At 39.7% G+C, this 26,015-nt stretch overlaps 1 protein-coding gene across 2 annotated transcripts; it reads left to right on the forward strand.

The window, feature by feature from the left end:
• The first annotated feature begins 702 nt into the window (after positions 1-702).
• Positions 703-24,768, forward strand: ankrd22 (ankyrin repeat domain 22). 2 transcript variants are annotated; one of them, XM_087999042.1, is made up of 6 exons: positions 703-1,102; positions 9,661-9,849; positions 13,432-13,536; positions 16,510-16,587; positions 17,630-17,728; positions 22,891-24,768. In XM_087999042.1, the coding sequence occupies exons 1-6, from the start codon at positions 1,082-1,084 to the stop codon at positions 22,966-22,968; spliced, it is 570 nt and encodes a 189-aa protein (XP_087855168.1). In that variant the 5' UTR covers positions 703-1,081; the 3' UTR covers positions 22,969-24,768. The 2 variants fall into 2 exon arrangements, with proteins under 2 accessions (XP_087855168.1, XP_043568343.1); XM_043712408.2 differs by having other exon boundaries at positions 718-1,102; positions 13,429-13,536.
• The last annotated feature ends 1,247 nt before the right edge of the window (positions 24,769-26,015 follow it).

Genomic DNA, 26,015 nt, shown 5'->3' on the forward strand with positions numbered 1-26,015 from the left:
CCAGGTGATGGGTTTTAACATCATTACTATCATTTAGCCTATTCAGGATGTGTTCAGCCATGTTGCATTCCTTACTATTATATTGAATAATTCTTATTGAATTTGGCTACTTTCAGGTCGCATGACTTCACAGCCATTTCAAGTGTCTGCGTACATTTTAAACTGTTTTCTCTCAAAGTCCCGGGCTTTAACATTATCCACTGAGACTTAAAGTATGGTCGACTTCTGTTCAAAATTGGTCTGCTCGCATTTGTCTATTTCTTTTTTGAACATTACTGTTGAATCTATTTGCCATTATCTTTCTGGACAGTGCAGATGACAAGAACGTGTTTTTAAAAAAAGGTTTCCTCATTTAAACAAGGTCAGGATACGAGGTATAATGAATTCTGTGTACACGTTTAATTGCAAATCAGCAATGACGCGTTTTATTTTTTTTGTGTGTGCAGGTGGGAGACACAGTGAAAGACACAAAGTGCACGAATCTTTATTCAAATTCCACCACCAGGAAGATAGGAAAACACCCGAGTGGCCAGTGACAAACACTGCCCTTCACATCGAAGGGCACGACGCGTTTTAAACTGAATTAGTAAACTGGGGGGGGAAGGATATTAATATTGGCAATTGAGAGGTTGAACAGAGAAAAGAGAAATGGAATTTTGCAAAGCTGGTGGATGTTCTCTGAATAAAAGAGAAAATGACTGGCTCTCCTTCAAAACAAGCTAGTCCAATACTGAACAAAAAGTACAACTCTCAGCTTTCGCCTGCACTGACTTGTTCCTTCACATTCCAGAAGCTTCAGCAGAACTTCGTCCAATGGATGTGCTGTGAATAGCTGACACTCCCAGCTTGTGGTCACCTTCAACATTCATACAACCGTTTTTTTTTCTGTTAAAACATCCGAGACCCTTTCTTTGAAACGGGTTTAGGATTAAGCTAGTGGAAGCCTGAGGGAGTGTTCCCCCCCACCTCCCTGGGTTTATGGTTCCTATTCAGAGTACACTGTAGCAGGCGTAGCCTGGGAGGTGAAGTTCCAGTTCCGCCTGTTCGCCGCTGGCTGGCTCTCGGAGCGTCCAGGGCATAAATGGGAATCTTTTATTCGGAGGTGAGTACAGTACATTACCCAGTGCTCAAAGACAGGAGGCTTCTTCTGAGCTGTTTAGTGTGGGATAGATCAGTACTTAAGTGGAATTTCTACATGATCTGTACAGTGAGTTGACGTTATAATTCATCTTCCCTTATCGCATTGCTCTTACCAGAAAGTTTCCAAGTTTGTTTGTGGAGACAGTTTTAAAGTTTATCGCTGGTAACACTTTGACTACTGTAAATGAGGTGGAGAGGTCGACGCGATGCAAGGCAAAAGACGTTTACCTACATTTTTTAAAATCTGAGACTTTGTTACAATCGGTCATTTTAAAAAGTTTTCTCGACTGTAGTGGATTTCAGAATGGTCTTATTCAAAATCTTGTGCTGCTGGACGGCGAATGGGAAGAGTTAATATGGGCCTGGTTCTAGCCCAGCGGGTTGTTGCTGCTGATAACTCCTGGACAGGAAAAAACAAAACGAGTTGCAAAATAAGGTGTGTCCAGCTTCTGCATGAATGAAGTATTCAAAGTCCATCTGAACACAGCTCCCTGTTTTGCTGCAGCTCTCAAATTGAATTGCCAAATCATGCATCCACTTGTGAAGCCAAACAGCCTGCCAGGAAACAAAATGGGGTAAGTGGCATCTCCAACATACTGTGAGAGAAAGTGAGGGCTGCAGATGCTGGAGATCACAGCTGAAAATGTGTTGCTGCAAAAGCGCAGCAGGTCAGGCAGCATCCAGGGAACAGGAGAATCGACGTTTCGGGCATAAGCCCTTCCTGAAGAAGGGCTTATCTCCAACATACTGTCTCATACTCACTTTACCAAACATGCAAACATACACTCTCACTCATGCACACACTCTCTCGTGGATGCACACACATAAAAGTCTATGGGGTAAATTTGCATTTGCAGAATTATATTTGCGGATAGATCCTATTTTCCTCAAAAAGCACATAATCTGCAGGCAGTCAATCCATGGTAATATTTTATAAATTCCTATTTTAGAAATAGAACTGGTTTGACTCAAGACTGGGTTATAGACAGACTCTAACCTCACGCCTTTAATGCACTGTCTGAGCTGAGATGTCACCTTTTATAAAACCTTAAATTATCTCAAGAATGTGACTTAAAAGAAGTTCTGGGATTTACATATTAATGAATCGAAACTTGCAATCCAGTCTAAAAGATGGAAGACTTAACAGCAATCCAGGTTTGTCCAATATAATATTTCAGTTACATGGCATTGTAATCTTTTGTTACAAATGTCTTATGACCCTGCTGCACAGCTACCTGATGAAGGAGCAGCACTCCGAAAGCTAGTGTTTGCAAATAAACCTGTTGGACCATAACCTGTCGACGTGGGATTTTTAACTTTGTCCACCCCAGTCCCAACTCCATATCATAACGGAATAAAAGCAGTCTAAAATATTCTTCAATGTAAATGACTGAAAAATATTGTGAAGATTGCGATTAGTGCAGCGTGTTTGGCTGAGGATATTTGAGACTTTTCTTTTTCCCCATTTAGTCAGAGTAGAAGAGGTTTTGCACACATCCAAAATTACTATATGCCAGCTGCCATTAACAACTTAAGATAATGTCACTATATAAAATTATGTTGAAGGTAGAATAATTTCAAATTCATGAAGCTAAAATGAACAAAAAAGCTTTTGGAACAAGTTCATGTATAATAGTGGAGTGGAGTCAAATGATCAAATTTCCATGGGGCCAATTTCCTGGTCTCAACTGATGACAGATTTGCTAAATGTGGGTGTTTGACTTACCAATTGTTCCCCAAGAATGGCCAATATAATATAATTGTCATTTTGATTTTTCTTTTGAAAAATCCTTGGTGGTGATTTCATCAGAGCAGGAAAATATCACAAATCAGCTCATTGTAAAGGTGTCCACACAGCTATACACACTGACATCTAATCTATTCTTCTGAACATCCAATGCAGACAAAGTGTTCCTAACCCACAATGTGTTCACAGTCCAGACAATGCATAGGCAGCTATTTCATTCTCAAAACAAAATGAGTCATGCTTTCAATATTAATTAGATGCATGGAAGCAAGTGGTATTCCAAGCAGCTGCCATATTAAAGTATATTATCTAGAATAATGCATAAGATAAGAATTGATAATTTGTAGAGGAATCAGGAATGGGCAATAAATGCTGGCTGAGCCAATGATGCCCTTGTCCCGTGAACAAAAACAACTCAAACATTTATTGTGAAAATTTCATCGTTTAGGACTTACATACTGGCATGGATAGAAGATTAGCTGGCACATAAGCAGAGTTGGCATAATTGATCTTATTTTCAGGTTGGCACAATGTAATGAGTGGTGTGCTACAGAGTTCAGTGCTGTGATCTCAACAGTTTACAAATTATATAAGTGATTTAGACAAAAGAACAAAAGGAATGGTTGCCAGATTTGCTGATGATGCTAAGACAGGAACATGAGTAAATTGTGAAGTGGATATAAGTAGGCCACAAAAAGATATGAGTAGGTTAAGTAAGTTGGTAAAGATGAGGCAAAAGTGTGAATATGTCCATTTTGGAAGGAAGAATGAAAAACATACATTACCTAAATGGTGAGAGATTGCAGACTTCTCAAGTGCAGAGGTATCTGGCTGCCCAATCCATGAATCACAAGAGATTAGTGTGTAGGTACAGCAAGTAATTGTGATAGTTAATAAAATGTTACTTATTACAAGGGAATTTAATGCAAAAAGATAGAGGTTATGATTAATTTGAAGAGAGTACTGATGAGATCATCTGGAGTATTGTGTACAATATTGGTCACCTTATTTTTGGTGGAATGTAGATGCACTGGAAGCTGTTCAGAGAAGGTTTTATAAGATTAATTTCTGGAATGGTCTAATGTTTTATGAAAAAAAATTGGACAGACTTCTCATACAAGAATCAAGTAATAGGGGTCACATTATAAAAATAAAGGGTGACCTCTGTAAAACCAGAAATGGGGCAAATGTTTTCTTTTGAAGATCATACTTTTTGCAAAACTCTGGTGGAAAAGGTAATAGAAGCACAGTCCATGAATATTCTTAAGATAGATGTGGATGGTTTCTTGTGAAACATTTCTGAAAAGTAATAGCACAGGTCAGCAGGATTGTAAATTTGACGTTACAATAAGATCAGTGATTTGAGATGATCAGTTATTTTGGTGTCCTGAAAAATATTAATTCATCAAGACAGATTGACCAATCGGTTATCTAGTGCACAGAAAACTGGCTCCCATACTTGTTACCATTACTCCAGTGATTACGTTCCAAAAGAGGTCAGTAATTGGCTGCAAGAATATTATTACATAACGCACAATCAGTCAGCCAGCCTTTTATAAAAGATAAGACCAAAATAAAACTGGGTTGTTTTGAGGAGATAGCAGAATTTGTCAATTAATTTAGTTAGCTCTTTTAAATATCTGACAGGATTGTTCAAATAAAACACCCACATATCCAGACTGAGTTAAGTACACATAACAAGCTTGTCATGTTTATCTAGCTACATGACTATCATTGGTAGAAATTTTAAGTTGTTAAAAAGTAGACATAAAAACAATCATTCCTGATGAAGGGCTTTTGCCTGAAACATCGATTTTCCTGCTCCTCGGATGCTGCCTGACTGCTGTGCTTTTCCGGTACCACACTCTTGCCTCTAATCTTCAGCATCTGCAGTCCTCACTTTTGCATATAAAATACAATCAGTTTGCATAAAGTAAGAAAATTCATACCTGAAAGTTCAGAATGCCGCCTCATACCTTGGAATGATTTTGTGCTTTCGGGACCGTGTATTTCCTCGACAATTTCCAAATCCGTACATCAAAACCAGCATCCAATAATATAAAGCCCAAGTTTTGGGAAATGTTGATTGAGGGCATTTTATTTCTCTTACTATCCTGTGTGAAACCATTGTCGTTTGGAGATTTGTTAGCTTGCATTCCGTCGTTTTCTCCATTACCATTTCTTTTAATGCTGTGTTTGAGCCCAAGACCAAGGCTGATGGAGCACTGCACTTACATGGATTAATTCATGGTCCTGATCTGCAGCATTTTAAAAAAAAAAATACTTCCATGACCTAATCAGTGTTGAAATAGAGGAGCAGAGCACTTCTAAGAAATGGGAGCTGTCTGCCTGTCAGTGTGGCTTCAGCCTTGGCAAATTGGATGAATAACTCAGTGGAAATGGATGGAGCTGAATAACAGCCTTGCATAGAAAGGGAGGACCAATGTGTGTGTAGACCCTACTTGGCCTCAGATTTGCTAAGAGGATCACTCTTGAGTGAAGTTACTCGGTCTGGTGTATCAATTTGAAAAAGTGCACCAAGAGCTTTGCAGGCTTAACAAGACTAGTTGCATTTCACTAATGCCGTAAAGTCAGCGCATGTGAAGATGGATTTTTTCAGCCATTTTTAATATTAAAACCCTTTTTCCTGTGTTGAGAACAGGTTCTTTAATGATCTTGTTTTTCGGTTCCCTTGTACTACCTTTCCATTTGTGAGAAGGAGTGCAAAGGACTCTTTTCACGAACCTACCATTTCTTCACAGACTATAATAGTCTTCTGTACTTTTTCCCGTCTCTCTCTGATGGACTGTAACCCTTATAGCCCCTCATGTCCTTAAGTTACAAAACACTTTTACAGCTGATGTGGTGCAACGTTGTACTGTATGCAAACACAGTCGCTAATTTGTACATGGAAAATGAATGAAAGATTATCCGACATGGTGAGCGTGGAGAAGAACGTTGGTCAAGATGCCAGCTCTCCATTGAATGCCTCAAAGCAACAATTTCTATCTACAACAATTTAATGTCTCATCCAAGAGAGAGAATCTCTGACAATGCTACATTCTGTCAGTGCCAAGTTCAGTATTCTGTGCTTGGGTCCACAATGAGGCTGAAATCAAAAGTACTTTGTTTCTGAGGCAAGAATTGTATATCAAACCAGTCATAGTTAAAAAGGTACAAAGACATACCTATTCTCAAAGGTCTCTCAAGGGTGTTGCAACTTAATAATAGATGCATTTTTAATAAGAAATATTAATTTGTTGAACAAGCTTGGATTCCACCAGTTTTGCAATTTACCACTGTGTCCAACCTCCTTATTTTCTGTCTTGAATCTGTCCCCAAATCTTACCAGAAATTCATGTTTGAATCCCACAGTCAGATTTCTGAAACAGCTTTTAGCAAGTCAAAACTGACATTTGTATTGGTTTTGAGCCGTGGGTGTCACTGGCCAGACCAATGTTTATTGCTCCATCCTTATTTGCTCTGGAGAAAGTGGTGCGGCGCTGTCACCTTGTTTGCTCCAGTCCTTGTTATAGGGGCACCCATAATGCTGATAAGCATGGAGTTTCAGGATTTTCACCCCAGCAATAGCAAAGAAACTGTCATATATTTCCAAGTCAGCATGGTGAATGACTTGGAGAGGGCCTTGGTGGTGTTCCCATTGTTTTTGCTACCATTTGGTGGGTTTGAAAGGCGCTGTCTAAGGAGCCTTGGTGCCTTACTGCAATGCATCTTGCAGAGGATGCTCACTGCTGATGCATGTCAGTGGTGAGGGTGGCACATGGAGTGCCTATGAAGTCTGACCATTCCCAGTGTCTCCCTATCCCACTGACCTGGTCAGGAGTGTGATGTCCTTGTATGGTGACATTTTTGAGGTGCAGTCCCATCTGTGGCCACTGTTGCAGTTGCAGAGCTGCTGGACCTCTGGTTGACCAGTAGCCCCAAGCTGTATACCCGGGGACAGGGTAGTGGAGAGGATACCATCCTTAATAGGACTTGCATCATAGCAAGCTGTTTCCCATAAAATGCAGCTCCAGGTCCCAGGATTTGGGCCTTTCCCTGAGAGTCCACTGTGGGAAAATTAGTAATAGAAATCAAAATGATGGACTGATAATTGGACATCAGTAAAAGAGAAGACACCACTCTAGAGTGATCATATGGAGAGAGATATTGAACACTACATTACAGGGCTGGATTTGAGAATATGCTCCTTTCAGGGGTATAAATAAAGGAACGTTACAGTACATTGGGATTTAAAGAACCTTACATAGAGATAAGCATTAAGCAATCTCAGGGAAATATATGTGCAGACACCCCAGTATGAGCTATTACAGACTGGTATCTCAATGTGCAGGGTAATAGTATTGACTTAAAGCACAAGATAGATTTTGTTGTTATGATAAGGAATTTAAGCTGTAAGTGATCTGAAAGAGAACTATCAAGTAAACTCCAATGATTCTGCTTGATGGTCAGCGAAGTTTCTGAATGAAATGGGGGATTACAGTTAGTGGGAACATGATGTCATAATTGAGAAGTATGTTGAAACCTCTTCCTTTTTTGACTTCTGTTCCAGTGACAGGATATTTGAAAGTACTTCTGCTTTTAAACAAAAAAAGGTTGATGTCTTAAAGTGAACATGTGCAAAGCACCAAAGGGATGAAGATGGGGTTCCCCTTGCAGAAGAGGCCAACCCTCACAGGATGAGAACTGGTTTAATTTACAAATTGATTTTCAACTAGCTGTTGAGATTGTTTTAAAGAGAAATTTGTGCCCCCACCCCCACTTCCTATCCACTTTGGAGAGTGAAATAAGTGTACAATTTTGTGGATATTTAAAATTCATAGTTAAAGAACAATTGATGTAGAAAACACCCATTCAGCCATGCAGCATATGTGCAGAAATAGACATTATCATTTGAAGTTGATGAAATTTTGTCAAATGGAAGTGTTGGTCTTAATGCTATTGCACCCTCTCCACTGACAGGAGCAGAGATAAGGAAGAGCAGTAAAATAATGGGGAGCCCAAGTCTTGGGTAGCTCCCTGACTCTGTACCACTGCCAGAGAGGGTTCTCCAGATAGTGCCTATTAACTGGGACCACCAGTGTTCAGCCATTAGTGAGGCAGCAACCCCCAAGCCATGGAGAGGTGGTCAGAGGCAGGAATGTCGGCTTCTGTACCTGCAGTGATCCTCCCAGAAAACCTCCCTCCGATCAGTGGGATCTTCTGCTGTTAGCACCCTCAAGGTTTTATTGAAACTTTGCTTTCCTAAGGTTGAAGGTTTAAAATCTGCCTCAAACAATGGCCACCTCTTCCACCGAGGGTTTTTTAGTCCCCCGACCTCCTTTTAATCTTTCATGCAATGTGAGTGTTACTGGCAAAGCCAGCATTTACTATCCATCCCTAATTGCCTTTGAACTGAGCGATTTACAAGACCATTTCAGAGAGCAGTTAAGTCAGCCTCATGACTGAGAGTCTGGAGTCATTTATAAGATGGGATAAGGCTGGCAGATTTCCTTTCCTATTGATGATAATGTTATAAACAAAAACAACAATATTTGCTGGAAAAGCTCAGCAGGTCTGGTGGCAACTGTGGAGAGAAAGCAGAGTTAATTTGTCAGATTGGGTGACCCTTCCTCAGAATGTCTTCAGTCCGTTGAGTCTGATTTACAATTTTCGCAGTCGTTTTGGTTCTTATTGATCACATTATGGTCACTATTACTGAAATGAACTTTACATTCCTAATTTATTGATTGAATTTGAATTTGAAGTTGAATTTGAATTTAAATTCAAATGGGATTTGACTCGATGTCCCTTGAGCCAATAGCTTGGCCCTATGGAGTTACTAGTCCAGTGATGTCATAAAGAACCTCCTTTAGAGGCAATAAAATTTGGGTAAACATGGAATGTTTTAGTCAGAAAAAACAGAACGGCAGAGTATTATTTACATTGGGAACTATTGATGTACAAAGGGACTTGGATGTCCTTATATACGGATCATTGAAAGTAAGCAGTTGAGGAAGACCAAGCTATGTTCACTTTCATTGCAAGAGGATTTGGATACAGGTGCAAGCATGTGTTATTGCTGCTGGTCAGGGCCTTGGTGAGACCAGCCGTAGAGTATAGTGTCTGGTTTTGGTCTCCTTTTCTGGAAAAAAGATATACTTGCCGTAGAAGGAGTGCAGTGAGGGTTCCCTAGCCTCAGTCTTGGTATAGCAGGTTTAGTGTATGAGGAGAAGTTGATCCACTGGACCTGTATTTACCAGAGTTCAGAAGAATTCATAAACGTATGCTACTCTGCCAGGGCAGGACGGACTATATTCAGGGATGATGCCCCTCCTGGGGTGGGTGGGTGGTGTGGTGTACAGAATAACAGCTCGCAGTTTAAGGATGCAGAATAGGCCTGAAATGAGGAAAAATCTCCATTGAGAGTGGTAGCCCTGTGGAATTCTCTACCACTTAAGGTTGTAGTCATCCAGGCACTGAATGTATTTAAGAAAGAAAGAAACAGATTTCTGCACACTACAGATGTAACAGGGTACGGGGAGAGAGTAGGAGTATTGAGGTAGAGGTTCAACCGTGATCATATTGAATGACAACTCTTACTCCCATTTTCTATGTTTCTCTGATGATACAGCATTTAAAGTTATAATTTCAGGGTGAATTGGCATCCATTCTTGAAATGGGTTGGAAGAAATGACCAACTTGTTAATGCTAGGCGGTGAACAGGCCTGGAAGAAGCAATTACATTAAGATTCGGATTTTCCTTCCCTCAGCCAATTTGCCAAGCTGCTTATGAAAACAATTTTGAAGAGCTGAGGAAGCTGCTGCAGGAAAACAGAGACGTGAATGCACAAGATGACTGTTATGGAGACACTCCCATCATCGCTGCATGTCGAGCTGGTCGTGTTGAAATGGTGCAGTATCTTTTAAGAAAAGCAGCCAATGTCAATATCAAAAACAAGGTGACCTTTTTCTTCCTCCCTTGTTTGCTGGTTTATTGCAATTACTAAGAGCATTTAACCCATTCTTCCTCTCTTTCTGGGTTTCACCTTTTATCCCTGGTGTCTCAAATTAGAATGGCTAGCGTTAACCCCGGTATCATTCCCACAAACATGGATTCCAATAATGTTTCTATTTCAAGGAATAGAAGGATCATATGACAAGATTTCAAATATTGAGACTATTTTAAACAAATCACAAGTAACATTCCCAAGTTTTATTCAGGAGGTCACTTGTAAACATAAAAGTTAAATGGGCAAATCTTTTAATATGAAAGTATATCTTTTTCCAGAATCAGACTTTATGCCACCCAGGAATCAGGCAAAATCTCTTAGCTTCCAATAGCTTCTTTGCTATGACTTTGTTCAGTGTATAATTTCTAATTTCACCACCCTTCAACCCCTATCCTCAGATTCCTAAACTGACCAATCTGTGAGGTTCAAGGATAACCTATAAGCCAGTACTATGGCTTTCGATGGCCTATTCTTCCTCAAAGATCATTTTCAATGCAACATCATAGTAAAGTCAATAGCAAGGAGTGATTATCGAGTTTGGAAGAATCTATGTGTGTTGAAGTTCAGGAACTGCAAAGGGAAAAGGATCCAGTTACGTACATATGTCCGAGCAGTAGTCAGAATGTGTGGAACAAGAACGATCAGAAGATAGAAAAGGCATGTAAGACAGGCAGTGTTTCAAAAATCCTGCGGGACTTCAATGTGCAGGTGGATTGGGAAAATCAGGTTGGTAGTGGATCCCAAGAAAAGGAATTAGTGGAATGGCTATGAGATGGTCTTCTTGTGGTAGACCTCATGGGGGAACGGGCAATTCTGGATTTGTGTGACATGAAATGAGGCAGACTTAGGGAGCTGAAGGTGAAGGAACTCCTAGGGCCTAGACACCATAATATGATAGAACAGTTTGAGAGAGAGAAGGATTGAGTCAAATGTAATGGTACTGCAGTTTCCTCCCACACTCCAAAGATGTGCAGGTTTGGTAGATTAACCATGGGAAATTGGGGATTATGAGGTATGGGGGTGGGTCTGGGTGGGATGCTCTTCGGACAGTCAGTGCAGACTTCATGGGCTGAATGGCCTCTTCCTGCACTGTAGGGATTCTATGATTCATTGGAGCCAGGGAGGTTCTCCTGGGCTGGAAATTGACTAATGTAACACTCCTGTTCAAGAAGGGAGGGAGGCAGAAGATAGGAAACATTAGGCTAGTTAGCTTGACCTCGGTCATTAGGAAGATTTTAGAGTCCATTATTAAGGATGAGATTATGGAGTACTTGGAGGTGCATGGTCAAATAGGGCTAAGTCAGCACAGCTTCACCAAGGGAAGGTCATGGTCTGACAAATCTGCTTAGAATTTTTTTAAGGCAGTAACAAACAGGTTAGACAAAGGAGAGTTAGTAGACGTGATCTGTCCCAGAAGGCCTTTGTCAATGTACCATGCAGGTAGCTGCCAAATAAGGTAAGAGCCCATGGCATTAGGGTCAAGTTATTGACATAGCTAGAGAATTAACTGACTGGCAGAAGGCAGAGAGTGGGGATAAAGGAGCGTTCTTCAGGATGGTAGCTGGTAACTAGTCAATTTCTGCAGGGGTCAGTGTCAGGACCTCAGAAATCTAAATTATACATTAATGTACTGGATTGTTGCTGTGTTTGTAGATGACACAAAGACAAATGGAAGGACAGGTAGTGTTGAGGAAGCATGAGGATGGGCTAGAAGATAAGGCAAAGGAGTGGCAGATGGAATACAATGTGGGAAAATGAGATCAATAAAAGCATAGTCTATTTTCTAAATTGGGAAGGGCTTTGGAAATCTGAAACACAAAGGGACTTGGTAGTCTTAGTTCAGGATTCTCTTACTGTTAACATGTAGGTTCAGTCGGAGGTTGAAAGGCAAATGCAATGTTAGCATTCATTTCAAGAGGGCTAGAATACAAAAGCAGATACATATTGCTGAGGATGGATAAGGCTCTAATCAGATTGCATTTGGAATGTAGAGTGCAGTTTTGGGCCCTGTATCTAAGGAAGGATGTGCTGGTGTTGGAGTGGGTCCAGAGGAGGTTTACAAGAATGATCGCAGAGATGAAGGGCTTTTCATATCAAGAACGGTTGAGAACTCTGGGTGTGGACTCAATGGATTTTAAAAGGATGAAGGGAGAATCTCATTGAAACTTACAGAATATTAAGAGGCCTGAATGGAGTGGATGTGGAGAAGATCTTTCTACTAGTAAGAGAGACTAGGACTCAAGGGCACAACCTTAGTGTGAATTGATGATCCTTTAAAACTGAGATGAGCAATTTCTTCAAACCAAAGGGTGGTTGATCTGTGGAACTCATTGTTGCAGAGAAATGTGGAGGCCAGTTCTTTGAGTGTATTTCAGACAGTGATAGATCATTGCTTAGTAAGGTGATTGGGGAGAAGGCAGGAGAATGGGGTTGAGAAATACATCAGCCATGGTTCGAATGGTGGTGCAGAGTTCGTGCACAGAATGGCCTTATTCTGCTCCTATATCTTATGGTCTACCAATCACATGGGTCTCATATCCATGTAGGAATGCTGATCAATTAACTTCTAAGGAATGTCTAACTCCATTCTCTCTCGGACTTAGACAGATTAGAATGAAATTGTTTATAAAATCTGACATTCCTTTTGAGACTTGAAGACTAATGGTCTACCCATAGTCAACACATTACATTCAGACCTTTACGCAACACTAAGAGTCTTACAATGTCATCCCAATAAGATGATCCTGACCCCTCCCACACCCCACCCCACCTCACCCCATTTAACCTTTAATGGAGGAGCCATCCAAACTTATTGACAGGCAGATTTCAGAACACAACACATGAATATATTCATTCTGACATTTTGCTCTCAATTATAAAGGTAGTCCAAAGCCACCCTAATCTGACAGACTTGAAATTGAATAATGCCCCCATAAACAAGTGTGAAATTAAATTTGCAAATCATTGGTGCCCTACCCTTGCAGCTGGCCAGCTGCAGTTTCTATGTGCTGAAGTCAGGTGGCTAATCTGTGCTCAGATTTGTTCGATCTTTGAAACCTCTTAAAGAAGCCACATTCCTTGCTCTGCGGAAACACTTGTCCAAATCCCTCCACCTTGTCACTTCCGTCCCTGATTTTAAAAGGACCTTTCTTATTTAAAAGTCCTATCCCATGACTGTGCTTTCAACTCTCCCTCTTTGTTCTGCCCTTTTCCAGACTGCATCCTCCTGTTCCTTGCACTCTATAAGCTTTGATTCACCCTTGATTCACCCTCCCCTTCACAAGTCCTGTTTACTTTGTAGAGACATACAGTCAGCCTACCTTGAGCATTGATACTGCTCATGTAACAACCTTTATCTGACCTCCTCATTCACATTTGCTGTTGTTACACTGGATTTAATTATCCCACAGCCTGATGTAAGGAGAGGTTAAATAGTTGATAAAAATATTAAACTAGAAACGGGGATACTTGCATTCTAGATTATCAGTATTTTTAAGTAAATAATTTTTATTTTCCTTAATTTTGAAGAAGGAACGAACATGTTTACATTATGCTGTCAAGAGGAAATTCTCCTTTCTGGATTACTTGCTGATCATTATCTTAATGCCTGTTCTGCTTTTGGGCTACATTATAATGGTAAGTGTGAGGGCTTTCTGACTGCAAATATAGTATTGTTAATTTAAAAGTTATTACTGGTTTAACTGAATTAACAGGGGATACAAAAGCTAGCGTAACTTCCAGTGACACTATGCTTCACTGCTGTTATGTACTATCCATTTTCCAAGCAGAATACCAAAGATGTCAGCATATAGTTGAATTTGAAGCCTCAAAAAGTCCTTCTTTTAAAAATTTGGTGCTGGCTGATACAGCCATTATAACCCTGAACTGATGGACTGGATGTGGATGGTTAGCTTTCTGTCATTTGTTATGTGTGGTCTGCTCTGTAGGCGTGTGTCTTTAAGCTTCTGTGAATCTTCACAACACTGCCCTTATCACTTGCATGATCCCCACAATCACCTGATGAAGGAGCGTCGCTCCAAAAGCTAGTGTGCTTCCAATTAAACCTGTTGGACTATAACCTGGTGTTGTGTGATTTTTAACTTTGTACACCCCAGTCCAACACCGGCATCTCCGAATCATGATCCCTTACAGTCAGCTAGAAGATGTGGAAAACATGCATTGGTGGTGTAGAAAGTTGAGGCTGTCTAATAATGTGAATATAGCCAGTCATGGCTGAAAAAAGAGTTGACTTTTATACCTGGAGTTTGGACAAATACATGATTTTTAAGACCAAGAAAAAGACATGACCTATACGTCAGGTCAACATAGGTTGCGATTTCCACGATATACGTTGGGGAACTTAGGGCGTGGTGTAGTAAGGTTGTTGACCTTTCATAGCATATTGACTAATCTTAAGATGATGGCGATCCTCATGAACTGTGAGTCACTTTCTAAAGTTGCACCAGGTGATCTAAACATATAACACAAGTAACTGAGAAATCATTCGGATGATGTATAATCACATTCGATGGCTGATGGGAATTAGAGATGTCAATTCTAATTCACACTCAAAGTGAGAGGGGAATGGTGGTAACTAACTGGGCTCTAAGCTCTGAGAAACAGTGTTGGTGGTCATAGATATTGAATAGAATGGAGGCTTATAAGAAATATTACCAGCTTAGTTATTGAAACTTTGCCTTGAACCGAGCAGCATCTCAACCACTGATAATGAAAGGCCTTGATGCAGATGTATCTTGACTTCCATAACGATAGCATTCCTGAAGAAGAGCTCATACCCGAAACGTCGATTCTCCTGCTCCTTGGATGCTGCCTGACCTGCTGCGCTTTTCCAGCAACACATTTTCAGCTTCAATAACGATATCCTTTCCACCAGAAAGTCTTTGGCTTGGAGTACAGTATCTGCCTCAGCTCAGCTGTGTTTACAGGTGCTGCCATGTGGGCAGAAATTTAGCCTCAGCCTATTTGCTGGGATCACTATAACCAGAATAAGTGTCAGGGTTAGCTTAACACCATCCATGTGGGATTGAATCAGTGATGCAAAGGTATGCAGGAACGACTACAGAGCAAAGAAGCAAAACTGTCCAGCTTTTGAGTACGTGCAGCCCTAGCCTTAAAAAAGACGCATCTCTCAACAATCCAAAGCCTCAAATATCCCATTAGCTGTCTATGATTGGATCTCCCATGCATGCAGGTGGACATTCAGGTGACCCGGGGATACTGAATGTTAAGACTATATTACTGAAGGCACAAACTACAGATGATGGAAATCTGGAATAGAAACAGAAATTGCTGGATAAACTCAGGTCTGATAATATCTGTTGGTGTTTTGAGTCCAATAAGACTCCCTGGAATTTCTCCAGTACTCTGACAACCAAGCTTGGACCTAATAGTTAGGAAAAAAACATTGCAGCAATTCCATTTGCGCACATTCACTATCAAATCTCTGTGGAATAATAAAGCAAATCGTTTTACCTATCAATGCTCATCTCCTATTTCAATGGACGCTATTAGAGGATACACCCATGGTTGATGCAATATTTGTTCTGGTGATTAGTAATTAGGTACTATTTGTTTGAAAAGAAATATATGTACAGATGCTATCAAACCTCAGTAGTGAAATGCTGTTGATATTTGCAGCAGAATCTCTCTCAAACAGTGAAACTTAGATAAGATGGGATCTCTAGGTCTCCATACATTTGCTTGATAGAATTACAGATCTCTTTGCAGTAGTAATTCCAATTAAGATTGACTTTCCCAGAAAAAATCTAATTTATTTTCCCTTTTGAAAATTGGGACATGACTTTAGTTCGCCCACAAGGCCTCAGGCACAGGAAAAAATACAAACCTCAAAGAACAGGAAGATTTTTGAATGAGTTTATTTTAGCAATTACCTTTGCTGTGTAATTTGCCTTGTGGTATTTCAACTAATTAAATATGGTAAGTCAAGTTAATATTGAACTTAGCCACATATTGTCTACAAGAACAGTGTGTTGCTTCACTCTTCTTGAAGAGGGTTGCACAGCTTGAGGTTACATTATACTCTTGGCTTGGAGTCAGAATATTCAGGCTCTACTCCTGTAATATCTAAGGATTTCTGACTTTCAGTGGGCTGGGAGGCTGCCACACCAGAAATATGTACTGGAAAGATGCACACTGCAGCTGATTCTGACCACTTACATAATTTTCCAACGTCAGACAATATTGTAACTACAGCAGAGCAGTGAGGGAACGATCAGGTCTCGTGGTTCAGTTACATGTCAAACATGCTCTTCAGTCTCTGTTCTGGTGGCTTGAGTAGATGCAAAAGGATCTTGTGCAACTTTTCATAGAAGGGCAGGAATTCTGGTGTCCTACCCGAGTATTCATCTTGCAACTGAACCTGATGGAGTCCATCTTGTTGCTCACTGTGCAAAATATCTGCTACATTTATTTGCATAACTTTTAAGTATTTTGTATGCAATAAGGGGCAGTAAGGTGCAATCAGTATTAGTTCTTTCTTGCAATTGATTGTTGAGTGTGAACAGGCCAAGATGTATATTAATTTTTCATGTAGTTCATCTTTATAAGCCTTGCAAACTTGTTCCATAGGAATCAAAGAAGAGTCGGAATGAAGCATTGATCAAGATGTTGTTGAATGCTAAAGTGGATATAAATGCAACTGATGATGTAAGTTTCAGTGGATGATTACAAGTGTTTAATTTTTGCATGGAAAATACACCAGTTAAGTCTCAACAATATGTTTTTTTAAGAATCATGTTGCAAGTAATCATTCAGTCCGTTGTGTTGTGCTAGCCCCTGGAAATAACCATCTAATTAGCCCCATTCTCCTGGTGTTTCACTAGAACTCTGCAATTGTTTTCTTCTTGTAAAACATGCCTTGTTATCAATGAGGTGCTTACTTCAGTGACTGCTAGAAAGCTTAAATTGATGCTTAACAATGACATTTTGGTGTTTGTCAGAAGGTGCCTTTTTATGTGACAGGAATTAGTCACCAAGAGGTCTACAGCTTCCTTGGCAAAATTAGACAATTGCCCTGATTTGATTGATCCTAAATCCTCTGTTCCTTTACTAAAATCAACTCCTTCCAGCCCTTGTTTCTGATTTCTGAGACTACCTTAGCCCATCTATGCTGAAGTCATCATTTATTTCTTTTAATACCTTTTTAGACTCAGTGGTCCCAGTGATTTCATTCTGACCCCCATTGTGTACTCATTTTCCATAAACTTGCAGCTCACCCAAACGTTTGTCCCTGGCCTAACACACACCAACTGTGTTTGTTGAACCTCATTAAGGACCTGATGTAACATTTCTATAAACCATTTTAAACTGAATAGTGCCCTCAAGTGGAAGTAGATGTTTGTGCATTGTTTAAAGTTCCTCAGGTCAAAGCAAATATATAAAATACAACGGGTGCCAAACAAGACATCAAAAATTTTATTGACCTTTAACAAGAATAAAAAGGAAAGCTTTAGTTATTCAAGCTTCTCACCTCTGCTACTTTTTTTCAAAAAATTCTTGCCTATCATTTCTTGTCCTTTATTTTCTCACCCAGTGATTCACTGCTTCACCCAAAGATACAATGGTGTGATTTTTCAGCTAAACGTGGCTCTGCTACATTGTCATTCTGCTGAGAATTGGCAGTGCTTTGGTCTGACTTAGCTGCTACAGATTAGTGTACATGTATAACTGAGTTTAAATCTTGTTACAGAAAGGTAATTCAGCACTTCATTATGCCTGTCAAATGAAGAGTAAAAGGATTGTGTCTATTCTTGCTCGAGCAAATGCAGATACATCTATTGCTAATAAGGTAAAGATTTTCAAGGTTAATTACAATATAGTATTTCCCACTGTTCATTTTGGATCAGAAAAGTCATTACTGTGCTACATTATAACTTCTCTGAAGGACACATCTGAGCAGAGAATCCTTCTGTTTTTTTCTGGAATACAATATTATCAAGTTTGTTTTGGATATTGTGTTAGAGTGTAATGATGAAGATAGCCTTCAAACCTATGGTGATTAAGATAAGCAAAAGCTAAACACTGCAAATCTGAAATGAAGAACATGACGGAAATACTCAGCAGATCTGGCAATATCTGTGGAGACCTCTTTTCAGAACTGTTCTCATTTTAAAGTCTTCCTTACAGCAGAAGCAATTTCCCTCTATCCCATTCAGTTCCCCCCAATAGCAAACTTCAGTCAAGTTACTCCTTGTCCTTAAATTCCAGAGAATACAAGAATTTGTGTAATCTCTCCTCATCATTTAAATTCAGAATCTAAATATCATTCAGGATATCCAAATCACACTTCCTCCATGGCCAATTTATTCATTCGAAGTATGGTTGAATTAGGGCTTTGCATAGTTAAAGTACAACTTCTAACCCCTTGTGTACGAGGCATCTATAATATATAAAGCCCAGCATTCCACTAGCCCTTCATTTTGTTATATTTTGAGACATTACTGAAGTATTTGAGCTGCAAAAATCTTTAGATGCCTACTACTGTTTTTTTCACTATTTAGAAAGCACTCCCTTTTTTTTTGGTCCAGAGTACAAAATATCCTTTTATCACAATTTTGCCCATTCACTTAAATTTATTATCATTTTTTTGTAGTTTTACATGATGTCTATATTCCATGTACAGTGAACCGTACCTTTGTGTAATTGGCAAATGTAGATGATGGGACAGGGAGCCAACAGTTGAGACCACAACACGGATCCCTTTGGGTTAACACCTTCTCACATTCTTTAATTAAGAATATATATCCACACTGTCTGTCTTTCCATTTTTCCTTTACCAAATTATTGATTAGTCTTCAATTCCAAGAACTTCAAATGTAACTAACAGTTTTAAGGAACTTTATTAAATGTCTGGGAAAAACCCAGCAGGTCTGGCATCATTTGTGGAGAGAAAGCAGAGTTAATGTTTCAGGTCCCGTGATCTCTCCTTAATTCTCTTTTTTGTTTGTTTCTAATTTCCAGGGTCTGCATTTCCCCTTTTTTTTTGTAATAAAATGTCTTTTGGATTGCCATATAAAGAACATCAAGAGACATTCCCTTATCAATTAGTTCCGCTACCTCACCAAAATGTTCAATTATGTTCATCAAGTATAACCTATCCTTTATAAAATGATGCTGGCTGTTCCTGATCAACTGAAAATCTAAGATGTTCACTCACTATATGCTTGGATTTATCCCTATAAATAAGTGTTAGGCCTGGTAGTGCTTGCTTCTAAGCGTTATCACTCTCTGCTTTCTTAAAGTGCTATTTGCAACTTTACATTATAATGTTTCCGAATTTAGAGAACTTTGCAGATGTTTGCACCAGCTTCTTACAAAACTTTGGGATGGAAATTGTTTCATCCTAAGGTTTGCATTATTTGTAATTGTGCATAAGAAATATGAGCAAACTATTTTGCAGTCATTGTGTCCCTCTGCCATGATCTAGTTGTGGCTTTAACTCCCATTTTTCTACCTGACCCCTTTACCTATCAGGTCCTTTCTCAATAAAAAAAAATCTCAGCCTTTAATACAGTCAATGGCTGTTGACTGTGGAAGAGTATTTCAAAAACTAATTACCCTCTGAGAAAAGAAATTTGATCTTTTTTTTTTAAGAAATGGGCTTCTCGGTTTAAGATAAAGCCACCTCGTTCTAGCTTTCCTCCACACGAGGAAACATTTTCTCAGCATCAGCCTGTCCAGCCCTGCAGAATCCTTTTGTTTGAACAACATCACTTCTTTTTCCTTAAACTCCAATGAATACAGCTCAAATCTGCTCTCAACAGCTGCTACACTTCGAGTGTGTCTAGTGAACCTTCCTTGAACTGTTACTTTGGTTTCCTTGAATGTTCAGCATGCTATATCTCTCTGTCTCACTGTGATCAGTGTTATCGTTTAGATGCCCATGATTAATGTACTTAGAGTCATACAGCTCAGAAACAGACCCTTTGGTTCAAGCAGTCCATGTTGACCATAGTCCCAAACCAAACTAGTCTCACCTGCCTGTGCTCAGCCCATATCCCTCCAAACCTTTCTTATCCATGTACTGATCTAAATGTTAGGAGAACGTGAGGACAGCAGATGCTGGAGATCAGAAGAAGGAGATGCTGAAGAAGGAATTATGCCCGAAACGTCGATTCTCTTGTTCCTTTGACCTGCTGCGCTTTTCCAGCAATACATTTTTAAGCTCTGATCTAAATGTTGTTTAAACTTTGAAACTGTACCCACAACTACCACTTCTTCCTCTGGAACTCCATTCCAACATGAATCAGTGTTAAAAAAAATTGCCCTCATATCTTTCTAAATCTTTCTCCTCTCAACTTAAAAATATGTCCCCTAGTTTTGACATCTTGCACTCTAGGGAAAAGACACCTGCCATTCACCTTATCTGTGCCCTTCATGATTTTTATAAACCTCTGGAAGGTCACCACTCAACCTCCTACACTCCAGTGAAGAAGTCTCAGCCTCTCCTGATAACTTAACCCCTCCATTCCTGGCAACATCCTGGTAAATCGCTTATGAACTCTCTCCAGCTTAAGAATATCCTTTCTGTAATGGGGTGAGCAGAACTGCACAGACTACTCCAGAAAAGGCCTCACCAATGTCCGTTACAACCTCAACATAATGCCCCAACTCCTATATTCAAAGGTCAGAGCAATGAAGGCAAACATTCTACACGGCTTCTTAACCACCCTACTTGTGCTCAGACTGAAAGGTTGCTACTGGTACTTGTAGCCACCTCCGTTTAGGATTAGCCAACTTGTGTGATAACATTGATATCTATTGAAAAATAATTGCTGTTTTCTGTGAACAATGTTGTTCCATATTAAGGTGCTGTGAAATTACTCAATGACAGGTAGATTATATTCGATATTAAAGGTTTTGTTGATAATTTTACGCTATCATATTGGATTTTTAAACAGCTAGGCCTTTGTCAGATCTTTTATAATTATTTTTAGTTTAATACAATAAGATCTACATTAACTGGCACACTAGAATAGGATGATACAAATAAATCTCAAATGTCAGTGATGCATTGGAGTTCATGGTAATAACAGCAATCAGACAAAAACATGCCTTGATACATTATCCAATTTATGGAGGCTTATAGCCTCTCCACCGTGAAGACAAAAATATTTCAACCTTCAGCTGGTTTCTTTATAACACTTCTGACTAATTACATCAGCATTTCATACAGAATCCGTGATGCCAGACTGGGGAGAGAATATTAGATTCCCGTTAATAGGGCGCTGCAAGTGTAGATTTTACTGCAGTTACAGCTTTTCTCAACAATATAATGTATAAAATTCTAAATCTTAGACAAATTTGCAAAGACATTTGAAAATAATAATCTTAACAGCGTCAATTTAATCGTGCACAATCTGATTTCATTGAAGGATAGCTACAGTTGTGTATGTTTGTTTAGAAGTCTACTCCCAGATCATTTTTTTTAAATTACTAAATCTCCATATAAAATGCCCCTCCTTTTTAAATCAAGATGTTTTGTTAAGAAAGGTTGTTTAGAGATTGAGCAAAGGTGGAATATTTGGAGTAGAGGTACGAATCAGCTACGATCTACTTAGAAGGAAGAATAAGCTGAGATAAATGGTTTACTCCTGACCTCTGCCCCGGTAAGTCCCTTAAACCTGATATTACCTTCACCACTGTTTCAGTCCAACCACTGACCTGAGAAATGGCATCCAAAAAGAATAACAGGGACAGTGACCCAAATCCTGTTTCCACTCTTGATAGAAAAGGATAACTTAAGATTTTTTTTATGGCAGCCTCATCACTCTCTATCTTGATTTTTGTACTGGTATAAAGCAAGTGATCTTTCTGTAAGTATAAAGATGTGACTGTCTAATTAAAATTTTAAACAGTTTGGTACAGATGAAATTAATGCTGAATACATGTGTCTCAGTGCTTAAACTTCTGTAGTGGGCACAAGAATTTGATATACCTCAAACAATACTAATTGACCCTTAAGATACTGTACAGTAATATATAATGCAATAACCAGATTTGATTTTGTTTTAAAAAAAGTAACCCTTGAATTGGGAAAAGCTGCTGCCGTTCAACAACTTGCTGTGATGGTCTAATCTCTTGGGGGACATCTAATAAGCTGGATGCTTTGAAACTTACTCCTCAATATCAAATTGGACTCTAAATGATACTCACAGGTCTTTTAAATTATGGCCTTTGAACCCGAAAGGTTTCTATGAAATATTTCTGCATTGTAAGTTATTGTCTGAGATCAATTTTATTTATTGTGCCAGTTACTAAGAGGTTATATTAACCTTGGATTTTTTAAATTCACTCATGAGATATGAGTATCGCTGGCTGGCCAGTGTTTATTGTGTGGCCCCCGTTGCCCTTGAAGATGGTGTTGAATTGCTGCAGTCCATTAGTAATTTAAGTAGAGATTGAGCAACGTCTGAACATGAGACATTTTTCCCATGTGTGCTTTAAATTCACTTCAATATCACTTTATGTTTGAAGGGAAGAAAATGTGAATGTAACATTTTTAAGATCCTACCATTCTACATGTTAGTACCAAGATTGTTTTGCACAGAAATTTAACATCAGCCATTGGATGGAATGAAGAGGATTCCAATAGCTGCTTCAAAATTCAATTTTATTCTCTCTAGATTTCACTTGTTAGGTAGGTGATTAAAGAGGCACATTGCACTAACTTTACAAAAGGTTGGTGCTCGGCCAGTGCAGTTTAGAAAACAGGTTGTACTTTCACATCACAACTCCAATTGTGATTTCACTCCATATCTTTTGCAATGGCTAATGAAACTCATAAAATTGCATTCCCTTCACTCTTGCATTCCCTTCACTATGTGCCTATTAATTTACAAAACATTATAAAATAACTACTTGAATTAAACAAGCATTTACAGCTTCTCTAGTTTTGAAATTAAACTGTAAAGCATATAATGGAGTATTACTTACTGTATTTTTTTTTAGAATGGAGAAACACCTCTGGATATTGCTACACGCCTAAAGTTTCCACAGATTGTTGCTATGCTACAGAAGGAATCATAATGTTCTGGAATCGAAGTATGCTTATTTGTATGTCGCAAATAAATGATGCTTTAATATATCCTTTATGAATTGATGTGTGACTTTACACCATTTAACTCTGAGCCAAGGATGACACTGTGCAATGATAGATTCCAGTACCAAACCTAGGCTGAGACTTCAATGCCTTGAGAGTGATTTTGGCTACCTTTTAATGAGAGGTTAAACTGAAGCCTCAGCGGCCCCCTTAAAGGATGCAATGGTCATCGCAGTATGTGGACCGGAAGAGCTGAAAAAGTCAACTGCCTACTCTTTGTACGTCAACTGGTGTTTATCAAAATTGTTGGATTTTTGTTTGCGGGATCTTGCTATTCAATGACTAGATTTTGTTGGTTGAAAAGTATTTCCCAGTCCACTCTGAACCTTGTGATAGCTCTACTCCCTGGCATTGAACAACTCTCGTGTTCCAACACTGCTCGGACCCAGGAACTGACATTTGGTAGGTCTATCAGGTCCTTCCTCAATACCAATAAACATTCCTGAGTAGGATATGACTGTTAAAATGTAAACTTCAATCACTTACATTTGTACTATTACAATAATTTATGAACAACATTTTGCAATGATCCCCATTTGTTTGAGAACAGTTGCTGAAGTGTCGAATTTCTAATTAAGCTTGCTTACAAGTTGGACATTGATGCTCCATTACATTGCCTGCTCTTAATAGATGTAGTTTACCATCTTTGCATTTTTGAAGCAACATAAACGTAGATTAGATTACTTAGTGTGGAAACAGGCCCTTCGGCCCAACAAGTCCACACTGACCCTCCGACGAGCAACTCACCTAGACCCATTCCCCTACATTTACCCTTTCACCTAATACTATGGGCAATTTAGCATAACCAATTCACCTAACCTGCACATTTTTGGTCTGTGGGAGAAAACCAGAGCAGCCGGAGGGAACCCATGCAGACACAGGGAGAATGTACAAACTCCACACAGACAGTTGCCTTAAGGTGGGAATTGAACCCGGGTCTCTGGCGCTGTGAGGCAGCAGTGCTAACCACCATGCCGCCCCTAGACAGTTGTTAAAATATTTCCAAGTACCTTTGTTGTCACTTTGTGCCAACACTCGGTATGACGGTCAGGTCCATCTCTAAATTTGAGCCAAGGGACCAGATCTATAAGAGCCACATGAAGTTGTTGATTAGCTAAATTTCAAACTTAAAGTTCAATCCTGACAATTCACTGGTCATACCTATTGGGATATGCTGCAATGTAAATTACAGACCCCATCCCAAATAAACTTGGGAAGAGTCACTCAACTTGAAATGTTGTTCAAAGGATTTCTCTCCACAGATGCTGCCAGACCTGCTGAGCTTTTTCCAGTAATTTGTTTTAGCTTCTAAATAAACGTGGACTGTCTTCAGTATTTGAGCCTTATTTCTATGTTTTGATATTAAATATGGTGGAAGTTGGTAGGAATAGTCTTTAGATTTGATAAAGTCTATTTTTTCTCCACTCGTAGCACACTGAATGGGCTTCTTCCTCTCGGGGACTGCAGGCTGTAGTGTGCAGTCATGGCTAGTGATCTGTTCAAGTGGTGCACCTGGAATATAAAGGGGAGCCATCCCCCCATTAAAAGGAAAAGGTGCTATCAAATCTTAGGAAAGAAAGGCTTGATGATGTGCAAGAGACACATTTGACTGATAGAAAGCATCTGAAGTTATAGCAGGGGGAATACAATAGGGTATTATTTTCCTCCTTTAACTCCAAAAGCAGAGGAGTGGCCAGAGATGGAAATGTGTTGCTGGAAAAGCGCAGCAGGTCAGGCAGCATCTAGGGAACAGGAGAATCGACGTTTCGGGCATTAGCCCTTCTTCAGGAGCTAATGCCCGAAACGTCGATTCTCCTGTTCCCTAGATGCTGCCTGACCTGCTGCGCTTTTCCAGCAACACATTTCCATCTCTGATCTCCAGCTTCTGCAGACCTCACTTTCTCCTCTCCAGAGGAGTAGCCATACTGGTATGAAAGAACTTCCCATTTCAGGTGACAGATCAAATCAAGGATGAGCATGGATGGTTCATCATTCTCAAGGTGCTGATACACTGAGAAGAGCATGGCATCCTGAACAATTACTATTCCCTGGCGCACACAAATTTATAGTTGATGCATTCTCTAGATTAATGGCTCTTGGAGTGTGCCGTATGATTTTAGGAGGGGGCTTTAATTGTCTCATGGACCCTGGGGTTGACAGGATGCCAAGTGGGCTGTCAAGTATACCTCGGCAGTCTAGGCACTTAGTGGACTTGTGTGAGGAGCTCTTTGTTCTGTCAGTTTATTTGGACTTGATGATCACCTACAGAATTGGGAGCAGAAATATTTTGGACCATGCGGCAGTATATTTGTATGTTAAGACCAAAGGTAGTGGAGTAGGCACACAGCACTGGCACATGGATCTGTTTCTGTTGAAGGATGACAACTTTGTACAGTATTTCACAAAGGAGCTCAGGGTTTATTGGGACATCAATCGGGGTATGGCCAGCAATCCGTCAGTGCTCTGGGAAACCACCAAAGCATTCTTAAGGGGTATGATTATTTCATACTCTGCAACAAGGAGGCAGAGAGGAGAGCAGCAGCGGATACTCGAAGCCTGGCTGAAGGTAGCCGAATTACCATATTATACCAGACCATCTGTAGTCAAATTGCAATGAGTCACAGCTCTGCGGGCTGCTCTGGACTCACTGCTCACACAAGAGATGAACAGTAGGGTCTCCTTTGCAAAGGCTGTTTGAATATGGGGATAAGCCAGGTAGAAAAAAAGTGCTCCATAGTTCATTGTGTCTACCAGGGAGAGAACTGGTAAAGTCACTCATGAACTGAGTAAAATCAATGCCAGATTCCAAGTTCCTTGCAGAGTTATATTGGTCAGAGGCCTGATGGGATGGAGGTGCGAGAATGGAATACTTCTTTGAAAACTTGGACCTCCCCAGCATAAATGCCAATTAGGCCTCCCTTTTAAAAGCACCTCTGACAGTACAGGAGATGCAGCAGGCAGTAAGGCAACTCCA

Source organism: Chiloscyllium plagiosum, unplaced genomic scaffold (assembly GCF_037043375.1).
Source record: "Chiloscyllium plagiosum isolate Xiang-an unplaced genomic scaffold, Cpla_swu_hap1 HiC_scaffold_22, whole genome shotgun sequence".
Taxonomy (NCBI): Eukaryota; Metazoa; Chordata; class Chondrichthyes; order Orectolobiformes; family Hemiscylliidae; genus Chiloscyllium; species Chiloscyllium plagiosum.

Excerpts from the sequence above, each read along its gene's own strand:
- ankrd22 (XM_043712408.2), top strand. The coding sequence starts at position 1,082 with ATGGGAATCTTTTATTCGGAG. Across the intron at positions 13,537-16,509 it reads TTTTGGGCTACATTATAATG|GAATCAAAGAAGAGTCGGAA; the intron begins GTAAGTGTGAGG and ends CTTGTTCCATAG. Across the intron at positions 16,588-17,629 it reads ATATAAATGCAACTGATGAT|AAAGGTAATTCAGCACTTCA; the intron begins GTAAGTTTCAGT and ends ATCTTGTTACAG.